The sequence below is a fragment of the Dipodomys merriami genome, unplaced genomic scaffold, assembly GCF_024711535.1.
Source record: "Dipodomys merriami isolate MVZ:Mamm:240054 unplaced genomic scaffold, mDipMer1.0.p SCAF_56, whole genome shotgun sequence".
NCBI lineage: Eukaryota > Metazoa > Chordata > Mammalia > Rodentia > Heteromyidae > Dipodomys > Dipodomys merriami.
In genome coordinates, this window is record NW_027206135.1 from 4,285,222 (window position 1) to 4,304,129 (window position 18,908).

The window sequence follows — 18,908 nt, forward strand, 5'->3', positions numbered from 1 at the left end:
GACTAGCTAAAAGAGAAACAAAATATAATTAGGCATTTGGCTTAAAAGGTATTGAATTTCTATGGCAAGCACAGGCCCTCCTGGTTCTTTGGTATATTGTTTAGCTTTTGTCAGAAGTGGCTTGGGTATTTTTGTCATAAGACATCCTGAGGCAGGCTCTGTAGCTCAATAATCCTGGCTATTTGGGAAGTAGAGATTAGGAGGATCACACTTCATGCTACATTCAGCGGCTGGTTGAGATGGGATCTCACAGACTTTTCTACCAGGGCTGACCTCAAAATGGGATCCTCTCAAGTAGCAGCAGATTACAGGTGTGAGCCTCTAGCGCCTGGTTCAACTTTTCCCTCCATCTATACAGGTTGTTCTTCCCTATGTTTTGGCCATAACATATAAATCCTTTTTAATTTTCTGATACTAGGTCTTGAATTTAGGACCTCACTCTCACTCTGCTTGCTTGCTCATCGTTGGCATTCTGCTATTAAGTCAGGCCTCCAACCTGGCTTTTTACTAGTTATTTTGGAGGTGAAGTCTTAGACTTTTCTGTCCTAACTGGCTAAATCATGATCCTCTGCATCTCAGCCTTCTGAGTGACCAGTGTTGCAGGAGTGAACCACCAGCACCTGGCTCTTGGTTATCATAAATATTCCCATAGCTTCAAATACAGCCACATGGACTTTTTTTAATTCATGAATTCTGAATTATGCTATTAGGTATAGTCCCTAGTTATGAGAATACTGAATACATGTATTAGGAAACATCTAGGTAATCTTCAAATATGCAGAAATACTTGTTTCTGACATTGACATAATATTGCATATTGTCTTGCTAACTTGTATATAGTTTTAGTTGTGATAAATCAATATAATATAAAAAGGACTGTTTTGTTAGAGTTTATTTGAGTTATAGGTAAGTTAGCATATGGTTCACCCATTTAAATTATACAGTTCAGCAGACATAGTGGCATATGGTAGGAAGTCATCAGGAGGCTCATGTAGGAGGATCATAAGTTCTAGGCCAGCCTAAGCCACAAAAAGTATACAATTCAATTGTTTTTAGAAGCACAGTCAATTTCAGAATATTTTCATGACTGCATAAAGAAACCTTGTATCCTTTAGCAGCCATTCCCTATTCTACCCAACCCCAACTCAGTCTCACACAAGCAATCTAACTTTTAGCCCCTATAGATTTGCTGATGTAGATAGAAAATTTCTGTTATCAGACTTGATTCCCCCTTCAACTCTAGCTTCCTTTAGTCAGCATCTTAAACTGTTGTATTTGTAAGTAAACAGATTCTGGTGTGTTCTGCAAGCCAGACAATCTTGGGAATTTAAGAAGCTTAAAATTTTAAGCCCAGATCTCTCCTGAGCCGAAGTGTCTTCCAGAACAGTTCTCCTAGAAATCCCCCACAAGTTCCTTATGATATTCAAAACAGAAGTAGTCATTGATCACCTAGCTTGCTTCATTTGCTGTTTACTCTATCTGTAAATAATAGTAATCTCGAAAAGTAGGAAACTAAATTACTGCACAAAAAGTTCTTTGAGAATTAAGTGATGAGACACATTTAAGCACCTGGCACAGTTTGTGTTACAAAGTTGTGTTACAATGTTTTTTCTGCTTATAGGCTGCAACCTGTATTTCTGATTCCCATCCCCCCCTCCCCCCTCCCCAGGGCTCTCTGCCCCTCAGCTATTCAGCTCAAGGCAAGCCTCTACCACTAGAGGTACAGCTCTACTACGGGAGGTTCAGCATTTTCAGGCATTTTCTGCTTATGTGGTGCTAAGGAATTGAACCCAGGGCCTCATGCATGGGAGGCAAGCACTCTACCACTGAGCCACCACTCTGATTTTAAACCTGGTTGCTGCTTCTGTTCACTACACTTTAAAACTCAGTGAGTTTAGTTTTTATTTTTAGCTAACTAAACCAGTTAACTTTTTTCTTCCTTATGTGTTTTGTTCCTTCTTGAAATGACTCAATCATCTTAAAAGATATTTCGTAGTGTTTCTCCTATTTTTACTGCTGAATTTCTTAGCCTTAGGACTAATATTTTCAGTGTCTTTGTATTACCTACAGTAGATTTATTTCCTAGTGTGTTTTATAATTTTGAGACAAGAGCATGGAGTAGATTTCCCTGTTCTCTTCCTGGGTAATGAGACTGTCAACAACAAAATAGAGCTAGGCGCAAATGGCTCATACTTAACGGTCTTGGCTACTTGGGAGGCTGAGATTGGAAGGATTTCCTTCCAAGTCATCATGAAGTTAATGAGACTCCTCAACCTATAGCTGGTCACAGTGGCATGTGCCTGTCATGCCAGCAAGAAGTCTAAAACAGGTAAGATCATGGTTCAGGCAGATGCCCAGGCAGGAATAAAGAGCATCTCAAAAACAAACAATGAAAAGCTGAGCTGAAGGTATTGGTTAGCATTAGGGTACCTAGCAAGTTCAAAGCCCCGAGTTCAAATTCCAGTACTGTCAAAAAAAAAAAAGAGAAGAATTAGAAGAGATAGGGTCAGGGTTGAGACTTCTTTTATGTAATAATTTGGGTTGGTCTTGAATTCATGATCCTTGTGTCTCAACATCCTAGGTACCAGGAATATAAGTTTTTGCCACCAACACCTAGCAAGACTATTTAAATGTTAGACTGTACATACCATTATTGTACATTTTCATCTTTCATCTTTCTGCTTTTTTGGGGGGGGGGTCCGATCGTGGGGCCTGAACTCTGGGCCTGGGCGCTGTCCCTCAGCTCTTCAGCTCATTGCTAGCACTCTTACCACTTGAGCCACAGCGCCACTTCCGGCTTTTTTTCTTTTTGCTTATGTGGTGCTGAGGAATCGAACCCAGGGCCTCAGGCATGCAAGGCAAGCGCTCTACCACAGAGCCACCTTCCCAGCCTGCATCTTTCAGCTTTCTAACTATTACATCTTTGTAGTATTTAAAATGCTGCTGTTACAGATAGTATATAGTTGGGTCTTGCTTCTTAATCATATCTGACAGTCTCTGGCTTTAGTTAAAAGCCAGAAATGTAAGTATTGATATAATTCAAATCAAGCAGTTTGTTGTGTTATTATTGTTTCCTATCCTGTCTTTTGTTTTTTTCTCTTCTTGACTTCTGTTAGAATAATCAAAGTTTTCAAATGCTTCATTTGATTTCTAGGTTTGTCTTTTAATCTTCTTTTTCTTTTTTGGGGGGTCCAGTCATGGGGCCTGGGCGCTGTCCCTCAGCTCTTCAGCTTAAGGGTAGCACTCTACTACTTGAGCCACAGCACCGCTTCGGGCTTTATTTTTCCTGCTTATGTGGTGCTGAGGAATCGAACCCAGGGCCTCATGCATGCAAGGCAAATGCTCTGCCACTGAGCTACCTTCCTAGCCCCTTTCTTATTTTTTCTTATTAGAGATTGCAGTTTTTCGTTTTAAGTCTATTCAGAATCAATATGATACTACTAAAGGCAAATTAAAAGTCCCAACATACATGCTATGCATACATGTGCACACCCACCACTACTGCTTGCATACAGTTTCAGATTGACAAGGATTTGGCAGATATGATAAACTATTTTAGACTCATTTCTTCTACAGTTCACTCTCTTCCAAGATTTCCTCCCTTAAATTTCTGTGTGTTCTCTTAACTAGAACATAGTCTTATACTTAAAGCCAATAATACTATGGTCTTCTACTCCAGGTAGCAGGAGGATTATAGAATACACTCAGACAAAATCTTACTTATTATTTCACCAGGTAGCTATATTTTAAGAGCAGGTTATCCAGGTTTCTGTCTGCCTTCAGTGATTTGCTTAATTGGAAGTATTGGGGTTTGACCTTAGAATAGGGACTCCCACTTTTTGTCCTGGCCAGCCACTGACCATGTTTTTCTTACTTATAAGCTCAGATAGTTGGGTTACACATGTGAACCATCATATCCAGACATTGATTTTTTAAATTAATATATCTTTTCCATGTCTTCTTATATGAGGAAAGGTACTACATATGGTACTTTGACTATATAAATTAAAAATGCCATCATAAAGTAATATGTGCTACAGTTAGATACAATTTTCTTTCTTCCCTCTTCCCCTCCTACTTTTTTTTTTTTTTTTTTTGATCAGTCGTAGGGCCTGAACTCTGGTGGTGCTGAGGAATCAAACCCAGGGCCTAGTGCATGCAAGGCAAGCACTCTTCTACTGAGCCATCTTCCCAGCCCCTGTTTTTGTTTTTGTTGTTGTTTTGTTTGAGACAGAGTCTCACTGTATACCCTAGGCTGGCTTCAAACTTGTAATGCTTAGGAGACTAATGCTTTAGTCTCCCAAATGCTGGAATTATAGGCATATATCCCACACTCAGGATTTCCTGCTTGCTAGGTATTTGACCCATACCCCCAAACCATTTTTAACTTTAGTCATTTTTTGAATCCAGTCTCACATATATGCTCAGGCCACCCAGGATTGTGAGCCTTCAATTTACAACTGATTTATTTGGGGTCACATGTACCACCACATCAAGCTTCTTTAAAAAAAAAAAATTATTGTTGGGCTGGGAAGGTGGCTCAGTGGTAGAGTGCTTGCCTTGCATACATGAGGCCCTGGGTTTGATTCCTTAGTACCACTTAAGCAGAAAAAGCCGGAAATGCCGCTGTGGCTCAAGTGGTAGAGCGCTAGCCTTGAGCTAAAGAACTCAGGGACAGCATCCAGGCCCAGAGTTCAGCCTCACAACTGACACACACACACACACACACACACAAATTATTGTTTTTATGAAGGTGAAGTACAGTGGTTAAAGTTACATAAATCAGGTAAAGAGTACATTTCTTTTGGAACAATATCACCTCTTCCCTGGCTTTACATCAAGCTTCTTTTTGGGTAAGATTCTCAAAGAAGTATTTCTCCGGGCTGGCCTCAGGCCTTGATCTTCCCCATTCAACCTCTAGAGTAGCTAGGATTACAGTTATAAGCCATGATACCTGGCTCTTGTTTTTAATATCTTGAAGTAGACCATGATTACTTTGTACACTTTCTCTTTTTTTTTTAATGTATTTAGAGCTATAAATATTCTTGAATAGTGCTTTAGCTGGTTCCAGTGTTAATGCCATTTTCATTTACATTCATCTCAAAGTATTATTTCTTTTATGGTTTATTTAATCCATTGGTTTTTTTTAGAAGTGTGTTGCTTAATCCCCACATTTGTTAAAAAAATGACACTTTTTTGTTATTGATCTCTGATTTAATTCCACTGTCATGAGAGCATATTATGATTTTGATTTTTTTTTGTTTTTGTTTTTGCCAGTCATGGAGCCTGAGCTCTGGGCTTGGGCACTGTCCCTCAGCTCTTCAGCTCAAGGCTAGCACTCTACCACTTGAGCCACAGCACTACTTCTGGCTTTTTCTGCTTATGTGGTGCTGAGGAATCGAACCCAGGGCCTCATGCATGCAAGGCAAGCACTCTTACCACTGAGCCACCTTCCCAGCCCATGAGTTTGATTTTTTAAAATCTGCTAGGACTTTTTTTTTTTTCTGTAACAACATACCTATTCTGCAGAATGCTATGTTGACTAAAAATGATGTGTTCTGCTATTGTTGGGTGGTATGTTTTACAGACATCTGTAAGATGGTCAAACCAATCTTGAAAACAAGATATACAAAGCTGAAGGACTGAAAAAGCACTGATTTTAAGGCTTACTACAAAACTACAGCAATAAAGACAATGAGATAATGCCATAGGATAGACATACAGATAAATAAGACTGAGTAATATTCTCAATACATATGTATGATTCAAGTGCTTTTCAAAAGAAGTAACAAGCCAGGTACCTGTGGCTCACATCTGTAATCCTAGCTGAGAGCTAAGGGTCATGGCTTAAAGCCAGTCTGGGCAGAAAAGTCTGTGAGACTCTTGTATCCAATTAACCACCAAAAAAAGTCAGAAGTGGGGCCATGGTTTAAGTGGTAGCTTTGAGCAAAAAAGCTCAGGGACAGCACCCAGGTCCTGATCAAGCCCTTGGGGTTAGCATAAAAAAAAAAAAGGACAAAAGTTGTTCAAATGGGTTGGATATATGCATATTTGCATATAAATGGTATATGCAAATACTAATTCAAAATGAATTATAGACCTAAATGTAAAAGATGAACAAATTCTGTAAGATAATATAGGAAAAAAACAGAAGCCTTGATATGGTTAATATTTCTTAGGTAAAACACATAAAACATGAACTATAATAGAAAAATGGGTAAAATAGTTCTCAAAGGTGAAAACCCTTTTTCTTTTTTCTGGCTGTGGGGCTTGAACTCATGGCCTAAGCATTGCCCCTGAGCTTTTTCACTCAAGGGTAGTACTCTACCATTCTTCTAGTTTTCTGGTGGCTAATTGGAGATAAGAATCTCATGGACTTTCCTGCCTGGACTGGCCTCGAATTTCGATCCTCAGATCTCAGTCTCCTGAGTAGCTAGGATTACAGATGTGAGCCTGCCGTGCTTGGCAAAACTTTTGTCTTTTAAAGAATACTACCAAGGGGGCTGGGAATGTGGCTTAGTGGTAGAGTGCTTGCCTAGCATGCATGAAGCCCTGGAGTTGATTCCTCAGTACCACATAAATAGAAAAAGCTGGAAGTGGTTCTGTGGTTCAAGCGGTAGAGTACTAGCCTTGAGCACAGAGAGGCTCAGGAACAGTGTGCATGCTGTGAGCTTAAGCCCTAGGGCCAGCAAAAACAAAAAAAAGTGTAAAGAAAATGAAGAGACTAACATTAGATGAGGGAAATATTTCCATGTATACGCCAGAGAACTTGCATCCAGATTAGTTTTTAAACTCATAATTGAAACTTTTAAAGCCTAATTAAAATTTATATATATGTGTGTCAAAATATATGTGTGTGTATATACACACATATGTGTGTATTGTGTGTGTGTGTGTGTGTGTGTGTGTGTGTGTGTGTGTGTGTGTGTGTGTGTGCCAGTACTGTGGTTGCATTTAGGGCCTCAAGCTCTTGCTCAGCTTTTTTACTCACTGCTGACACTCTACAACTTGAGCAACAGCTTCACAACTTCTTTTTTTTTGTCAGTCATGGGGCTTGAACGCTGGGCCTGGGCACTGTCCCTGAGCTGTTCAGCTCAAGGCTAGTGATTTACCACTTAAGCTGTAACACCACATCTGGTTTTCTGGTGGTTAATTGGAGATAAGAGTTTCATGGACTTTCCTGATTGGGCTGGCTTTGAACCATGATGCCCAAGTCTCAGCCTCCTGAGTTACTAGGATTACAGGCATGAGCCACTGGCGCCCAGCCAGCTTCTCTTCTTTTTGATAATTAATCGGAGATGGGGATAACTCTCATGGATTTGTCTGCCTTTTTTGCTGGTTACTGGAGAGAAGAGTCTCATAGATTTGTCTGCCCCATTTAGTTGGAACCATGGTCCTCAGATCTTAATTTCCTTGGTAGGATTACAGGCATGAGCCTCTGGCCCAGCAAAAACTAATTTTTTCAATGTCCAAATATTTAAATAGACAATTCATAATGAAGATATATGACTGGTCTATAAAAAACCTATAGCAAAATGTCAAACATCATTAATCAGCAGAACTATGTGAATTAAAATCTTAATAGTAGACCCAGTCTCAATCTGTGGGTCACAGTATGAGACTAGACCCTGGCAAGAAGGGGAAGACACTACCTGAGAAATAATGAAATAATAAAAGCAAAAAAAAGCTTTCGGGATGTGCCTCAAATAGTGCCTAGTATGCCCAAGATCCTGAGTTCAAACTCTAGTAGCTCCGAAAAACAGTCAAATACCACGTATGTACTTGCTGTAAATCCTGCTATTGAGCAGTCTGAGGCAAGACAAGGCAGCGGGGGAAAATTTACTGAGACCTTATTTCAGAAACAAGGTATGGCTAAAATGGTAGATTACCTTCCTGCTAAGCTTGAGGTTCTTGTTTTAATTCCTAGTACTGCAAAGCAACAGCAACTTTTTGTACTTCTTTTTTTATCTTTCAGTCTGCAAATGTTTATTTTCTTTATCAGCATCATGATGATGATAAACAACTACATTGGTTAACTAGACTATGAATATTATATACTTTAACAAATACAATTTATTTATTTAGTCAATCCTGGGGCTTGAACTCAGGGCCTGGGCACTGTCCTTGAGCTTCTTTTTGCTCAAGGCTAGCACTCTGTCACTTAAGCCACAGTGATACCTCCTGCCCTTTCTGTTTATGTGGTACTAAGGAATTGAACCTAGGGTTTCATGCATGCTAGTCAAGCACTGTGCCACTAAGCCATATTCCTAGCCCCAATATTTTTATTATCGTTAAGTAGCTGTACAAAGGAGTTGTCATTCAACTAAGCAGTTAATGAATACAATGCATCTTGACCAATATCATCCCTTTAAACATTCTCACCCACCCCTCCCAGCCCACCATTTCCCTCATTTTTCTTAAATTTTTAGGGTATGTATTGAATTTTCTCCCTATTTAACAAAGCACTTTACGCATACAGTGTATCTTGATCTGTTATCCTTCAATATCCTTTCCTTAATTTTGTGGTACATACAATGAATTGACTACTGCATTCCTCTCCGTCCTGTCCCCCCCCCTCTTTCCCCTCATCTTTTGTCTACCCCTCTCCTCTTGACCCTCTCCCTCCCCTACACCTTTGCAAGTACCCATTTCCTGGTACTTATTGGCACTGTCATTTTCAAAATAATTTTTATTCAGCCTAAATGATTACATAAATTTTACAAATATCACAGTATTGTAGGATAGTGATACTTAGTTAAAGTTACAAACACATTTTAACCTTCACAAGGCAAATTGTCATTTTCTTGGTCTATAAAGTTTATGAATTCTATGAGCTTTGACAATACAACTATTTCTTCCACATCGGGTGAAAGAAATAGTTCGTCCTTCCTTCCTTCCTTCCTTCCTTCCTTCCTTCCTTCCTTCCTTCCTCTCTCTCTCTCTCTCTCTCTCTCTCTCTCTCTCTCTCTCTCTCTCTCTCTCTCTCTCTCTTTCTTCTTCTTTTTTTTTTGTTAGTGGTGGGGCACTGTCCCTGCGTTCTTCAGCTCAAGTGCTCAGCCACTTGAGCCACAGCACCACTTCCAGTTTTTCTGGTGGTTAATTGGAGATAAGAGTCTCATGGACTTTGCTGCTTGGGCTGGATTTGAACCGTGATCCTCAGATCTCAGCCTCCTTGAGAGCTAGGATTACAGGTGTGCACCACCAGCTCTGAAAGATTTCTAAATAGCAAGCATTGAGAGCTTAATTTAGGTGAAAGACAGAAATTTTAATACACATAATGAAGGTTGAATTTTTTTTCTACTGTAGCACCTAACAGCCCAGCTTTTGGAATAAGAACTGAAGTAATCCAGGGTTAACTTTTTACCAAGACAGCAAGATATAAGTAGAGGAGTAGGGCTGTTGAAAGTATGAGGACTGTGGGGCTGGGAAGGTGGCTCAGTGGTTGAGTGGTTGCCTTGTGTGCATGAGGCCCTGGGTTTGATTCCTTAGCACCACATAAGCAGAAAAAGCCAGAAGTGGCTCTGTGGCCCAAGTGGTAGAGTACTAGACTTGAGGTAGGGAGGGACAGAGCTGAGGGACAGCGCCCAGGCCCAGAGTTCAGGTCCCACAACTGACCTCCCATCTCCCCCCCACCAAAAAAGTATGAGGACTAATATATACAAGGAAGCCAAAACAGAAAGACATTGATAGCTTGGCAGAAAATCAAGGAGTTAAAATTTTAAGTAGTCTGTGAATTTAAGTCAATTGGTCAAATGACTAATTTATGGGAAATTGTCCAGTTTTTAAATTGGATCAGGGAAGTCCTTATAATGTTGCTGTTATGGACAGGGAATCTCAAAAGAAAGAAGAGTGGTCCTCAGTTCTCAGCCTCCTGAATAGTTAGGATTACAAGTGGTGAGCCACCAGTGCCCAGCTTGGCAGCTGGTTTTGGGGTGTTTTTTGTTTGTTTGGTTTTTTTTTTTCAGTTGTGGGGCTTGAACTCTGGGCCTGGGCACTGTCCCTGCGCTCTTCAGCTCAAGGGGAGCGCTTTACCAGCTTGAGCCACAGTGCCACTTCAGGTTTCTAGTGGTTTATTGAAGGTAAGAGTCTCAGGACTTTCCTGCCAGAGCTAGCTTTAAACCGTGATCCTCAGATCTTAGCTAGCTTCCTGAGTTTTTGATGAAAGGATTGCCACTGAATCTTGAGTTATGATGAAACTGAAACTTACGGGGCGGAGGGGGGGGGGTGGGGGGTGGAGGGGGGGGGGACGACAATCATCTGCCTGACCTGCCTCTTGAACTGAGCTCTTTGAATACATGGGGTCATTTAGGATTTAGATTAGTGAGGAAAACTGAACTGAGTGAATACATAGTCTTCTGTGAATATATAGGGAAATGATGACAGAAATGAGAATTGACACAAGATGTTATGTTTGTTGTAAGCTGTATCTATAGGTAGAAAGAAATTGGACATTAAGGCATTGATATGATGTACTATGAGAGTATGAGTAGTGTCCAGTAACAATAATGAGGATAGTTTACAGTTACTGAGACTTTCTGCATGCTGGGCAACAGCTACTGTTAGAAACACTTAGCATAATGTGTGACTCATTTGTTTATCTTTGTCTTCATTTTATAGGTAAAGAAATCAAGGTAGAGAGATCAGTGACATTCCTCAGAATGTTATAAAGCTTGTACAGTGGGAATAAGGACGCATAAACTGACTTCGGAACAGATTTGTTTTTTCAATATTGAGATTTGAATTCAGGGTCACATGCATGCTAGGCAGGTGCTTCGCAGCTAAACCATACCCTTAGCCCTTTCTTTCGCTGATTGTTGCTTGCTTGCTTGCTGCACTGGTACTTGAATTCACGGCTTCATACACTTAACTTTTTTGCTCAAGACTAGTGCTCTATCTCCACTTCCATCCTTTTGGTGATTGAGTGGAGATAAGAGTCTCTTATATTTGTCTGCCAGAGCTGGCTTGGAACCATGATCTTCATTCAGATCTCAGCCTCCTGAATAGCTAGGATTTCAGATTTGAATCACCAGTGCCTAGCTGTCTTGATTTCTTTACCAGGTTGAATTGACTAGTCCCCAAGTACAGTATATTTATTTAATTATACCTTCACTGAATTCTTTCATGTGTCATGTAGTTCCCTGCATACATGCCTTGTACAAGAAGATTAGGCATCTTGGTTGTCACCTCCATTTTTGCCTAACAGATGAGCCTGCATCCTGAGTCTTATATAACAACAATTAACCACTGGGCGCCAATGGCTCACAACTGTAATCCTAGCTACTCAGGAGGCTGAGATCTGAGGATCCTGGTTCAAAGCCAGTCCTGGCAGGAAAGTCCGTGAGACTCTTTATCTCCAGTAAACTACTAGAAAAACAGAAGTGGTGCTGTGGCTCAAGCGGTAGAGCGCTAGCTTTGAGTTGAAGAGCTGAGGGACAGTACCCAGGCCCAGAGTTTAAGCCCCATGACCAACAACAAAACAAAAGAGTCTCACTGGACTTTCCTGCCCAGGCTGTCTTTGAACTGTGATCCTCAGATCTCAAACTCCTGAGTAGCTAGGAGGCATGAGTTACCAGCACCCCGCTCAGTCAGTTCACTTTTAAATTTTATATTGCCAATCCCTGACTTTTAATTGGAAAATTAAGTAGTGGCAAATGGTATCGAGCAATAAAGATGATAAAGATAAATAAATCATGTCTGTATAGCCTTTATTAAAAATATAAGGATGTAATCCTACATACATAATAACAGAATCTAGCATATCATGCATGTCAGAAAGAAAGATATGTTGGGGCCGGGTAGGTGGCTCAGTGGTAGAGCGCTTGCCTTGCATGCATGAGGCCCTGGGTTCAATTCCTCAGCACCACATAAGCAAAAAGAAAAAAGAGCCGGAAGTGGTACTGTGGCTCAAGTGGTAGAGTGCTAGCCTTGAGCTGAAGAGCTGAGGGACAGTGCCCAGGCCCAGAGTTCAGGCCCCATGACTGGACCCCCCCCCCCAAAAAAAAAAGAAAGAAAGATATTTAATTATTCCAATAGTTTCGCATACCAAATAGAATTGCTTCAAACTTAGAAGGATACTTTTATCTTTGGTACAAAAGCTTACTCATTTTCAGGTGGTTTAAGGTTGTAGCAATCAGTTCCCCTTTCCCCTTTCCTCTTTCCAGCCTTTCCCCTTTCCCCTTCACCCTTCCTTTCCCCTTCTCCCTTCCCCTTTCCCCCTTCCCCCTCCCCTTCCCTTTTTTCTTTTCATCAATTGTGTGGCTTGAAGTCTAGGCCTGGGCACTATACCTCTTCAGCTCAAGGCGAGCTTTCTACCACTTGAACCACAGCCCTACCTCCAGTTTCCTGGTAGTTAATTAGAGATAAGAGTCTCATTAACTTTGGTGCCTGGGCTGGCTTTGAACTGTGATCGTTAGATCTCAGCCACCTGAGTAGCTAGGATTACAGGCATGAGCCACTGGCGCTCAGCAACTAGTTATTTTTTTTAAAACATAAGTAGTTTAGAGGTAAAATTCATTGGTTGTAAGCATAAAAAAATTCCAGCTGTGGTTGACTTACACAAAACCATAATTTCTTGGAAGAATGAGTTAACCTGATTGAAAATTGGGAAATAGAGAACAAGTCAAAGATAGTCATTATTCACTCTGCAAATTCTTTAAGAATTTAATGGGCAAGTTTTACATTGTTTAGAATTGTTACAGTGAGTTCTGTTGGTGTTGATTGGTCTAGGAGAGGACAATTGAACTTGAGGTTTTACAAAGACTATATTACACAGTGAGAAGGATATAGTTCTCTCAAAAACAAATATGAAACACTGAGTGCAGTTAGAACTAAAGGATGGCAGCCAAGCCTTCATAATTTAAAATAAATGGATCTGACTAGCTTCAGTGATATAAATCCCAAATACTTGGAATGTAAGGGTAAGGTAGAATTATGATTGTGAGGTCAACTTGGGCAAAAGTTAACCCACCCCTCAGTCTTGACCAACAAACAGTGCCTGTGAGCCCAGTTGCACAGGTGGCATAGGTTGGAGAATCACTTGGCTCAAGTGGTAGTATGCCTGCCTAATAAGTTCAAGGCCTTGAACTTATCCCACTATCACAATCAGTGAATCAATGAATAAGTGGATGAATTAACTGGTCATGGTGTTACTCACCTGTGATCCTTTCACTTGGGAAGTTGGTTGGGAGTTTAAAGCCAGCATGGCTGCATAGCAAAGCCTATCTCTAGGGGGAAAAATAAACTGATCAATCTTTGATCCTTAAGATTAAATTACTTCTAAAAAATGTAAGCCTTAAAGCTGGGTGCTGGTGGCTCATGCCTGTAATCCCAGGTACTTGGGAAGCTGAGATATGAGGATCATGGTTCGAAGCCAAATGGGACAGGAAAGTTCCAAGAGACTCTTATACCCAATAAACCACCAGAAAAATTAGAAGTGGCACTGTAGCTCAAATGGCAGAGCACTCACCTTGAGCTGAAGAGCTCAGGGATAGAGCACCCAGGCCTGGAGTTCAAACCTCACAACTGCCCCCCCCCCAAAAAAAAAAGTGCACCTCAAGTTTTGTTTTTTTTTGTTTTTTTGTTTTTTATGGGGTCTGGTCGTGGGGCTTGAACTCTGAGCCTGAGTGTTGTCCCTCAGCTCTTCAGCTCAAGGCTAGCGCTCTACCACTTGAGCCACAGCACCACTTCCGGCTTTTTTTCCTGCTTATGTGGTGCTGAGGAATCGAACCCAGGGCCTCATGCATGCAAGGCAAGCGCTCTATCACTGAGCCACCTTCCCAGCCCCCTCAGGCTTTTTTTCTACATTGTATTTTACAAATAATTTTGTTATTAAGGTGTGTACAGAGGAGTTACCGTTTCGTAAGTCAGGTAATGAGTACATTACTTTGTGTGGAGAATATCGCCCCTTCTTTTGGTTTCCCCCATTCCTGCCCACAAGCCACATAGTGTATATTGTATAGCATGATTGCATTTGTTTATCCTTATTCCCTCCCTTTCTGTGCCCTTTCCCCTCCCCAAAGGAAAAAAAAGAAACACCCAAAGCAAAAACAAATACCATTACCACCAACAGCAATTACACTAACCAAGAAAAAAGAACCCCCAAAACATGCTTCTATTTCTTGCAGTTCATTTCCATAAGTAGTGTTTTAAATGTTTAGAGAAATTACACCTTTGTTGCACTGGTTAAAGTGGGTAATAACTTTGTCCAACTACATAAAGATAATAAAAATATAATTTAAAAAGCCAGGTTCCAATGGTTCACACCTGTAATCCAAGGATGGCAGTTCAAAGCCAACCTGGGCAGAAAAGTCCATGAGACCCATCTCCAATAAAATACTCCCAAACAGCTGGAAGTGGTGCTATGACACCAGGTGGTAGAGCGCTAGCCTGTAACACAAAGAGGCTCAGGGACAGTGCCCAGATCCAGAGTTCAAGCAACAAGACTGACTCCCCCTCAAAAAAAATTTTTTTTTAAGATGTAAGTCTCAGATACTTAAGATGTTACCTATTAGCAGTATGAATATTTTGATTCTTACATGATCTTTATTTTTCTTTTTAGACAATGCGAAGACATAGAAATGAAGTGACAGTTGAACTGCGGAAGGTAAGGATGATACACACTTAAGAAAATGAATTGAGGCTGGGGGTTTAGCTCAGTGGAAGAGCACCTGCCTGGCGAGCACAAGGTCCTGAGTTTGGTCCTCAGTTCTGGGGAAAAAAAAAAAGAAAAGAAAATGAATTAAAAGAGTTTTCTGATGTTAGCATTTTGTAATTCTTGAATAATTAAAATACTCTGACAAATTTTACAGGAGGTATTCCTAAAACTATCTAGCATAAAAATACATAATAAATAAAAAATATTTTGATGGTTGTAGGTGCTACTAGAAGTTCTTTATAGCATCATAAGTTTCACTACATCTCATGAAGTTTTAGTTTTTCCTTAAAATCCTTTCTATGGGCTTTGTGCTGGACACGATTACTCTCTTTCCCCATTTTTAGTAAATTTATCATAGCTACAGAGAAGGAACAATGGCTACGTGGAGTGGTGTCCACCTGCCATCCTCTGTGACATGGTGAGGTACAAGTAGGAGGATCTCAGCCCAAGTGGGCCCAGACATAAAAAGCCATAACCTGGGTGCCTAAAAAACAACCAGCACAAGAAAGGTGTTGGAGGCATGACTCAAGTGGTAAAATATCTGCCATTCAAGTTTGAGGCCCTGAGTCCAAAACTTAGTACCGAAAAAGGAAGGAAGGAAGGAAGGAAGGAAGGGAAGGAGAAGTTAGAACTTAGTTACAATTCTTATGAGTGAGCCAAGATGCTGATAGCTTGTAATCCTAGCTACTCAGGAGACTGATAACTGAGGATTGTGGCTTGAAGCCAGCCCAGAACCATTAGCTCTTGGAGTAATTTACATTTTGAATGTTAGAGTACTATATATTCCATTCAAGCAAATTCTTTTTCTAATATTAAAATAATTTTTGCCTTTCAGTAGGTATGTTTTCCTTTTTTCCCCATATTGTTTTTGGATCTACTTGATAAAATAAACTGTTCTTTTGACCTACTCTAGATTGAGAAAGTTGGGGAGCCTGTAACACAAAGCAAATACCACTTAATTTAAGTGAGCTATACAATGTTCTCTGACCACAATCTGATTAACGTAGAAATCAGGGAATAAAACCATTACTTCATAGCTGTGAAAGTTGTTTTTTTTGTTTTGTTTTGTTTTGTTTTTTTTGGGGGGGGTCCGGTTGAGGGGCCTGAACTCTGGGCCTGGGCACTGTCCCTCAGCTCTTCAGCTCAAGGCTAGCACTCTTACCACTTGAGCCACAGTACCACTTCCGGCTTTTTTCTTTTTGCTTATGTGGTGCTGAGGAATTGAACCCAGGGCCTCAGGCATGCAAGGCAAATGCTCTACCACTGAGCTACCTTTCCAGCCCCTGCTGTGAAAGTTTTAAAGCACTTCTAATCAATATATTCTCATGCCAGGAACTGTAGATTGCAGTTAAGATGATACATTATTAGAAAACTTGATAGCTAGTAGGGAGATTAAACAAATACTAGGAACTTTAAATATAACAAATTTAAAAACATGAATGCATTGGTCAAAACTAAGTGGTTTAAAACAATAGCCATTTTATCAGCAGAAAGTTTTTCTGCTTTGGTAGAGTCCATCTTTCTTCTAGCTTTTCTTATTGTCTCTGTTTAGTTGGTGGGTGGATTGGTGATTTGACCATCTGGGATGGTCTTGTGTAAAGTTCTAGCTGTTGTCTGAGAAGGGATCTTGATTGTCCTCCACAGAGCTTCCACATCCACTGGGTCACTGCTTTTAGAAAAAGCACATCAAGAGATGATATTCCCCTTTGTAAGCACTTTGCAGATTGACTTGCTTACTATCTTTTCCAAAGCAGGTCACGTAGCTGGGTTATGATCAGTGCAAGACTGTACTATCCAAAAGTATAGAAATAGGAAGGGAAATTATCCTTTGTGCAAAGAAGGAACCAGCGACATTGTGAATATGAGCAACTTTTATGTCAACAAATTTGAAAACAGGTGAAGTAGCAGTTTCCCAGCAGGAGGGAGAAAAATTGCCCAGCTGATTGAAGAACATAGAAAAACTTAAATAGATTTAAAAACAAATTAATTTCAACTAAAAATATGCCTGTTGGGTATACCCCTCTGGCAAAAGAATAGTCTTATATAAAGCACCAAAGGTAGGGGTTGGGGAAGGATCTGGGCACTAGTGGTTCATGCTTATAATCCTGCTCACTCAGAAGGCTGAGTTCTGAGGGTTGTGGTTCCAAGCCAGCTGGACAAACAATTCTGTGAGACTCTTATCTCCATTTAACCAGCAAAAAGTCAGAAATGGAGATGTGGCTCAGGTGACAAAGTCCCAAACTTAAGTGGATAAGGCTAAGGGACAGTACCCAGGCCTTGGAGTTCAAGTCCCAGTACTGGCACACACAAAAAAGTAATTATAAGCAAGCGTCAGTGGCTTGTGCCACTTGCAAGCTACTTGCAAGGCTAAGATCTGAAGATTGAGAGTCAAAGCCAGCTCAGGTAGACAAATCAGTGAGATCCAATTAGCAAACAAAAAGGCAGAAGGTGGAATGCCAGTATTGAGTGGAAAAAACTGAGCTGGAGTGTGAGGCCCTGAGTTGAACCTATAGCCTTGGCACTAAAAAAATTAAAAAGAAAGCACCAGTAGACATACATAATTACCCTTATTAAATGATCTCAGCGTTATACTAACAATATCAATTTCTAAATATATATGGACTTCACATGCCTTTATTAAATAAAGCTTGTGGATTAAGGTATTTAAATTTTCTATTTCATCTGAACTACTGTGAATAATCTAGCAATTACTAAGAAGAATCTCTTATAGGTAAAACATACATATTTTTAGTTTTAATTTTCTGTTTAAGCTGAATTTCATTAATATTAATGCTTCTTCAACAACCTTCTTTGGTAGTCCAACACTCCCATATACATTATATTGAACATATAAATTGAAATTTCAAAATATATCATTTGAAATTTTAACTTGAAAAGAACATTCAAAATCATCTAGCCTTTTCCCCCTTTTCTTTCTTTTTGTGGTACTGGGGATTAAACACAGGAGCTTGGGCTTGCTGGGTAAGCATTCTATCAGTTGCACCCCCCAATCCCTTTGTTTTTAGTTTAGGGTGTTGGTGGTGGTGCTACTACTGTAGGTAGGTGTGTATGTGTGTGTGTACATTAGACTTCAGGGCCTGGTACTGTCCTTAAGCCTTGTTTCTTCAGGGATAGCACTCATTACTTGAGCCACACTTCTTGTTTTATGGTGATTAATTGGAGATAGGAGTCTCGTGGATTTTTATGCCTGGACTGGCTTCGATCCTCAGATTTCAGCCCCCTAAGTAGCTAGGATTACAGTGTGAGCTACCAGTGCCTAACAATATTTTCAAATAGGCTCTTACTAACCACGCTCTGGTTTATCTTACTTTTATAGTCCTCTTGCCTCTACCACCTGAATAGCTAAAGTTACAATCATGTTCTACCACACCTGACCCTTCATTTAATCTTTTAATCTAATATAGTCATTTGTTTCTAATTTAAATTTTTTTATATGGGTACTGGGGCTTGGTGTCAATGTCTGGGCATTGTCCCATAGCTTTTTTGTTCAAGGCTGGGATTGTACTACTTAAGTCACAGCTTCACTGCCAGTTTTTTTTTTTTTTTTTGGTCTGTCGTGGGGCTTGAACTCTGAGCCTCAGCTCAAGGCAAGCACTTTACCACTTGAGCCACAGTGCCACTTCCAGTTTTCTGGTGGTTTATTGGAGATACAAGTCTCACAGTCTTTCCTGCCTGTGCTGCCTTTGAACTGGTATCCTCAGATCTCAGCCTTCTGAGTAGCTAGGATTACAGGTGTGAGCCACAGGCACCCAGCTTCCGCTTTTTTTTTAATGGTAATTGGAGGTAAGAACCTCATGAATGGGCTGGGAATGAGGCTTAGTGGTAGAATGCTTGCCTAGCATGCATGAAGCCCTGGGTTCAATTCCTCAGTACCACATAAACAGAAAAAGCCACAAGTAGCACTGTGGCTCAAGTAGTATAATGCTAGCCTTGAGCAAATGAAGCTCAGGGACAGTCAAGCTCCAGGACTGGCAAAACCAAACCAAACCAAAACAAAAAAGCTAAAGATAAGAATCTCATGGACTTTCCTGCCCAAACTGGCCTTCAAATCAGATTTCAGCCTCTAGAGTAGGTAGGATTATAGGCGTAAACCACTGGAACCCAGCTTCTAATTTTTTTTTTTTTAGTTCTGTACCTTAACTAAAAACTGAGAGAAAAATTGGTGATTAATTCAAGGTTACATAATGTCTGAAAGGTTACAATTGGAAACTATTTAAGTCCCACAAAATGTAGA

General features: G+C 40.3%; 1 protein-coding gene across 1 annotated transcript in view; it reads left to right on the forward strand.

Moving 5' to 3' along the window:
* Positions 1–18,908, forward strand: part of Kpna3 (karyopherin subunit alpha 3) — a 64,359-nt gene that overhangs the window by 19,162 nt on the left and 26,289 nt on the right. Inside the window, exon 2 of the mRNA XM_070000164.1 lies at positions 14,558–14,602. Coding sequence (XP_069856265.1) covers positions 14,558–14,602 — 45 coding nt within the window. The remainder of the gene's footprint in view (positions 1–14,557; positions 14,603–18,908) is intronic.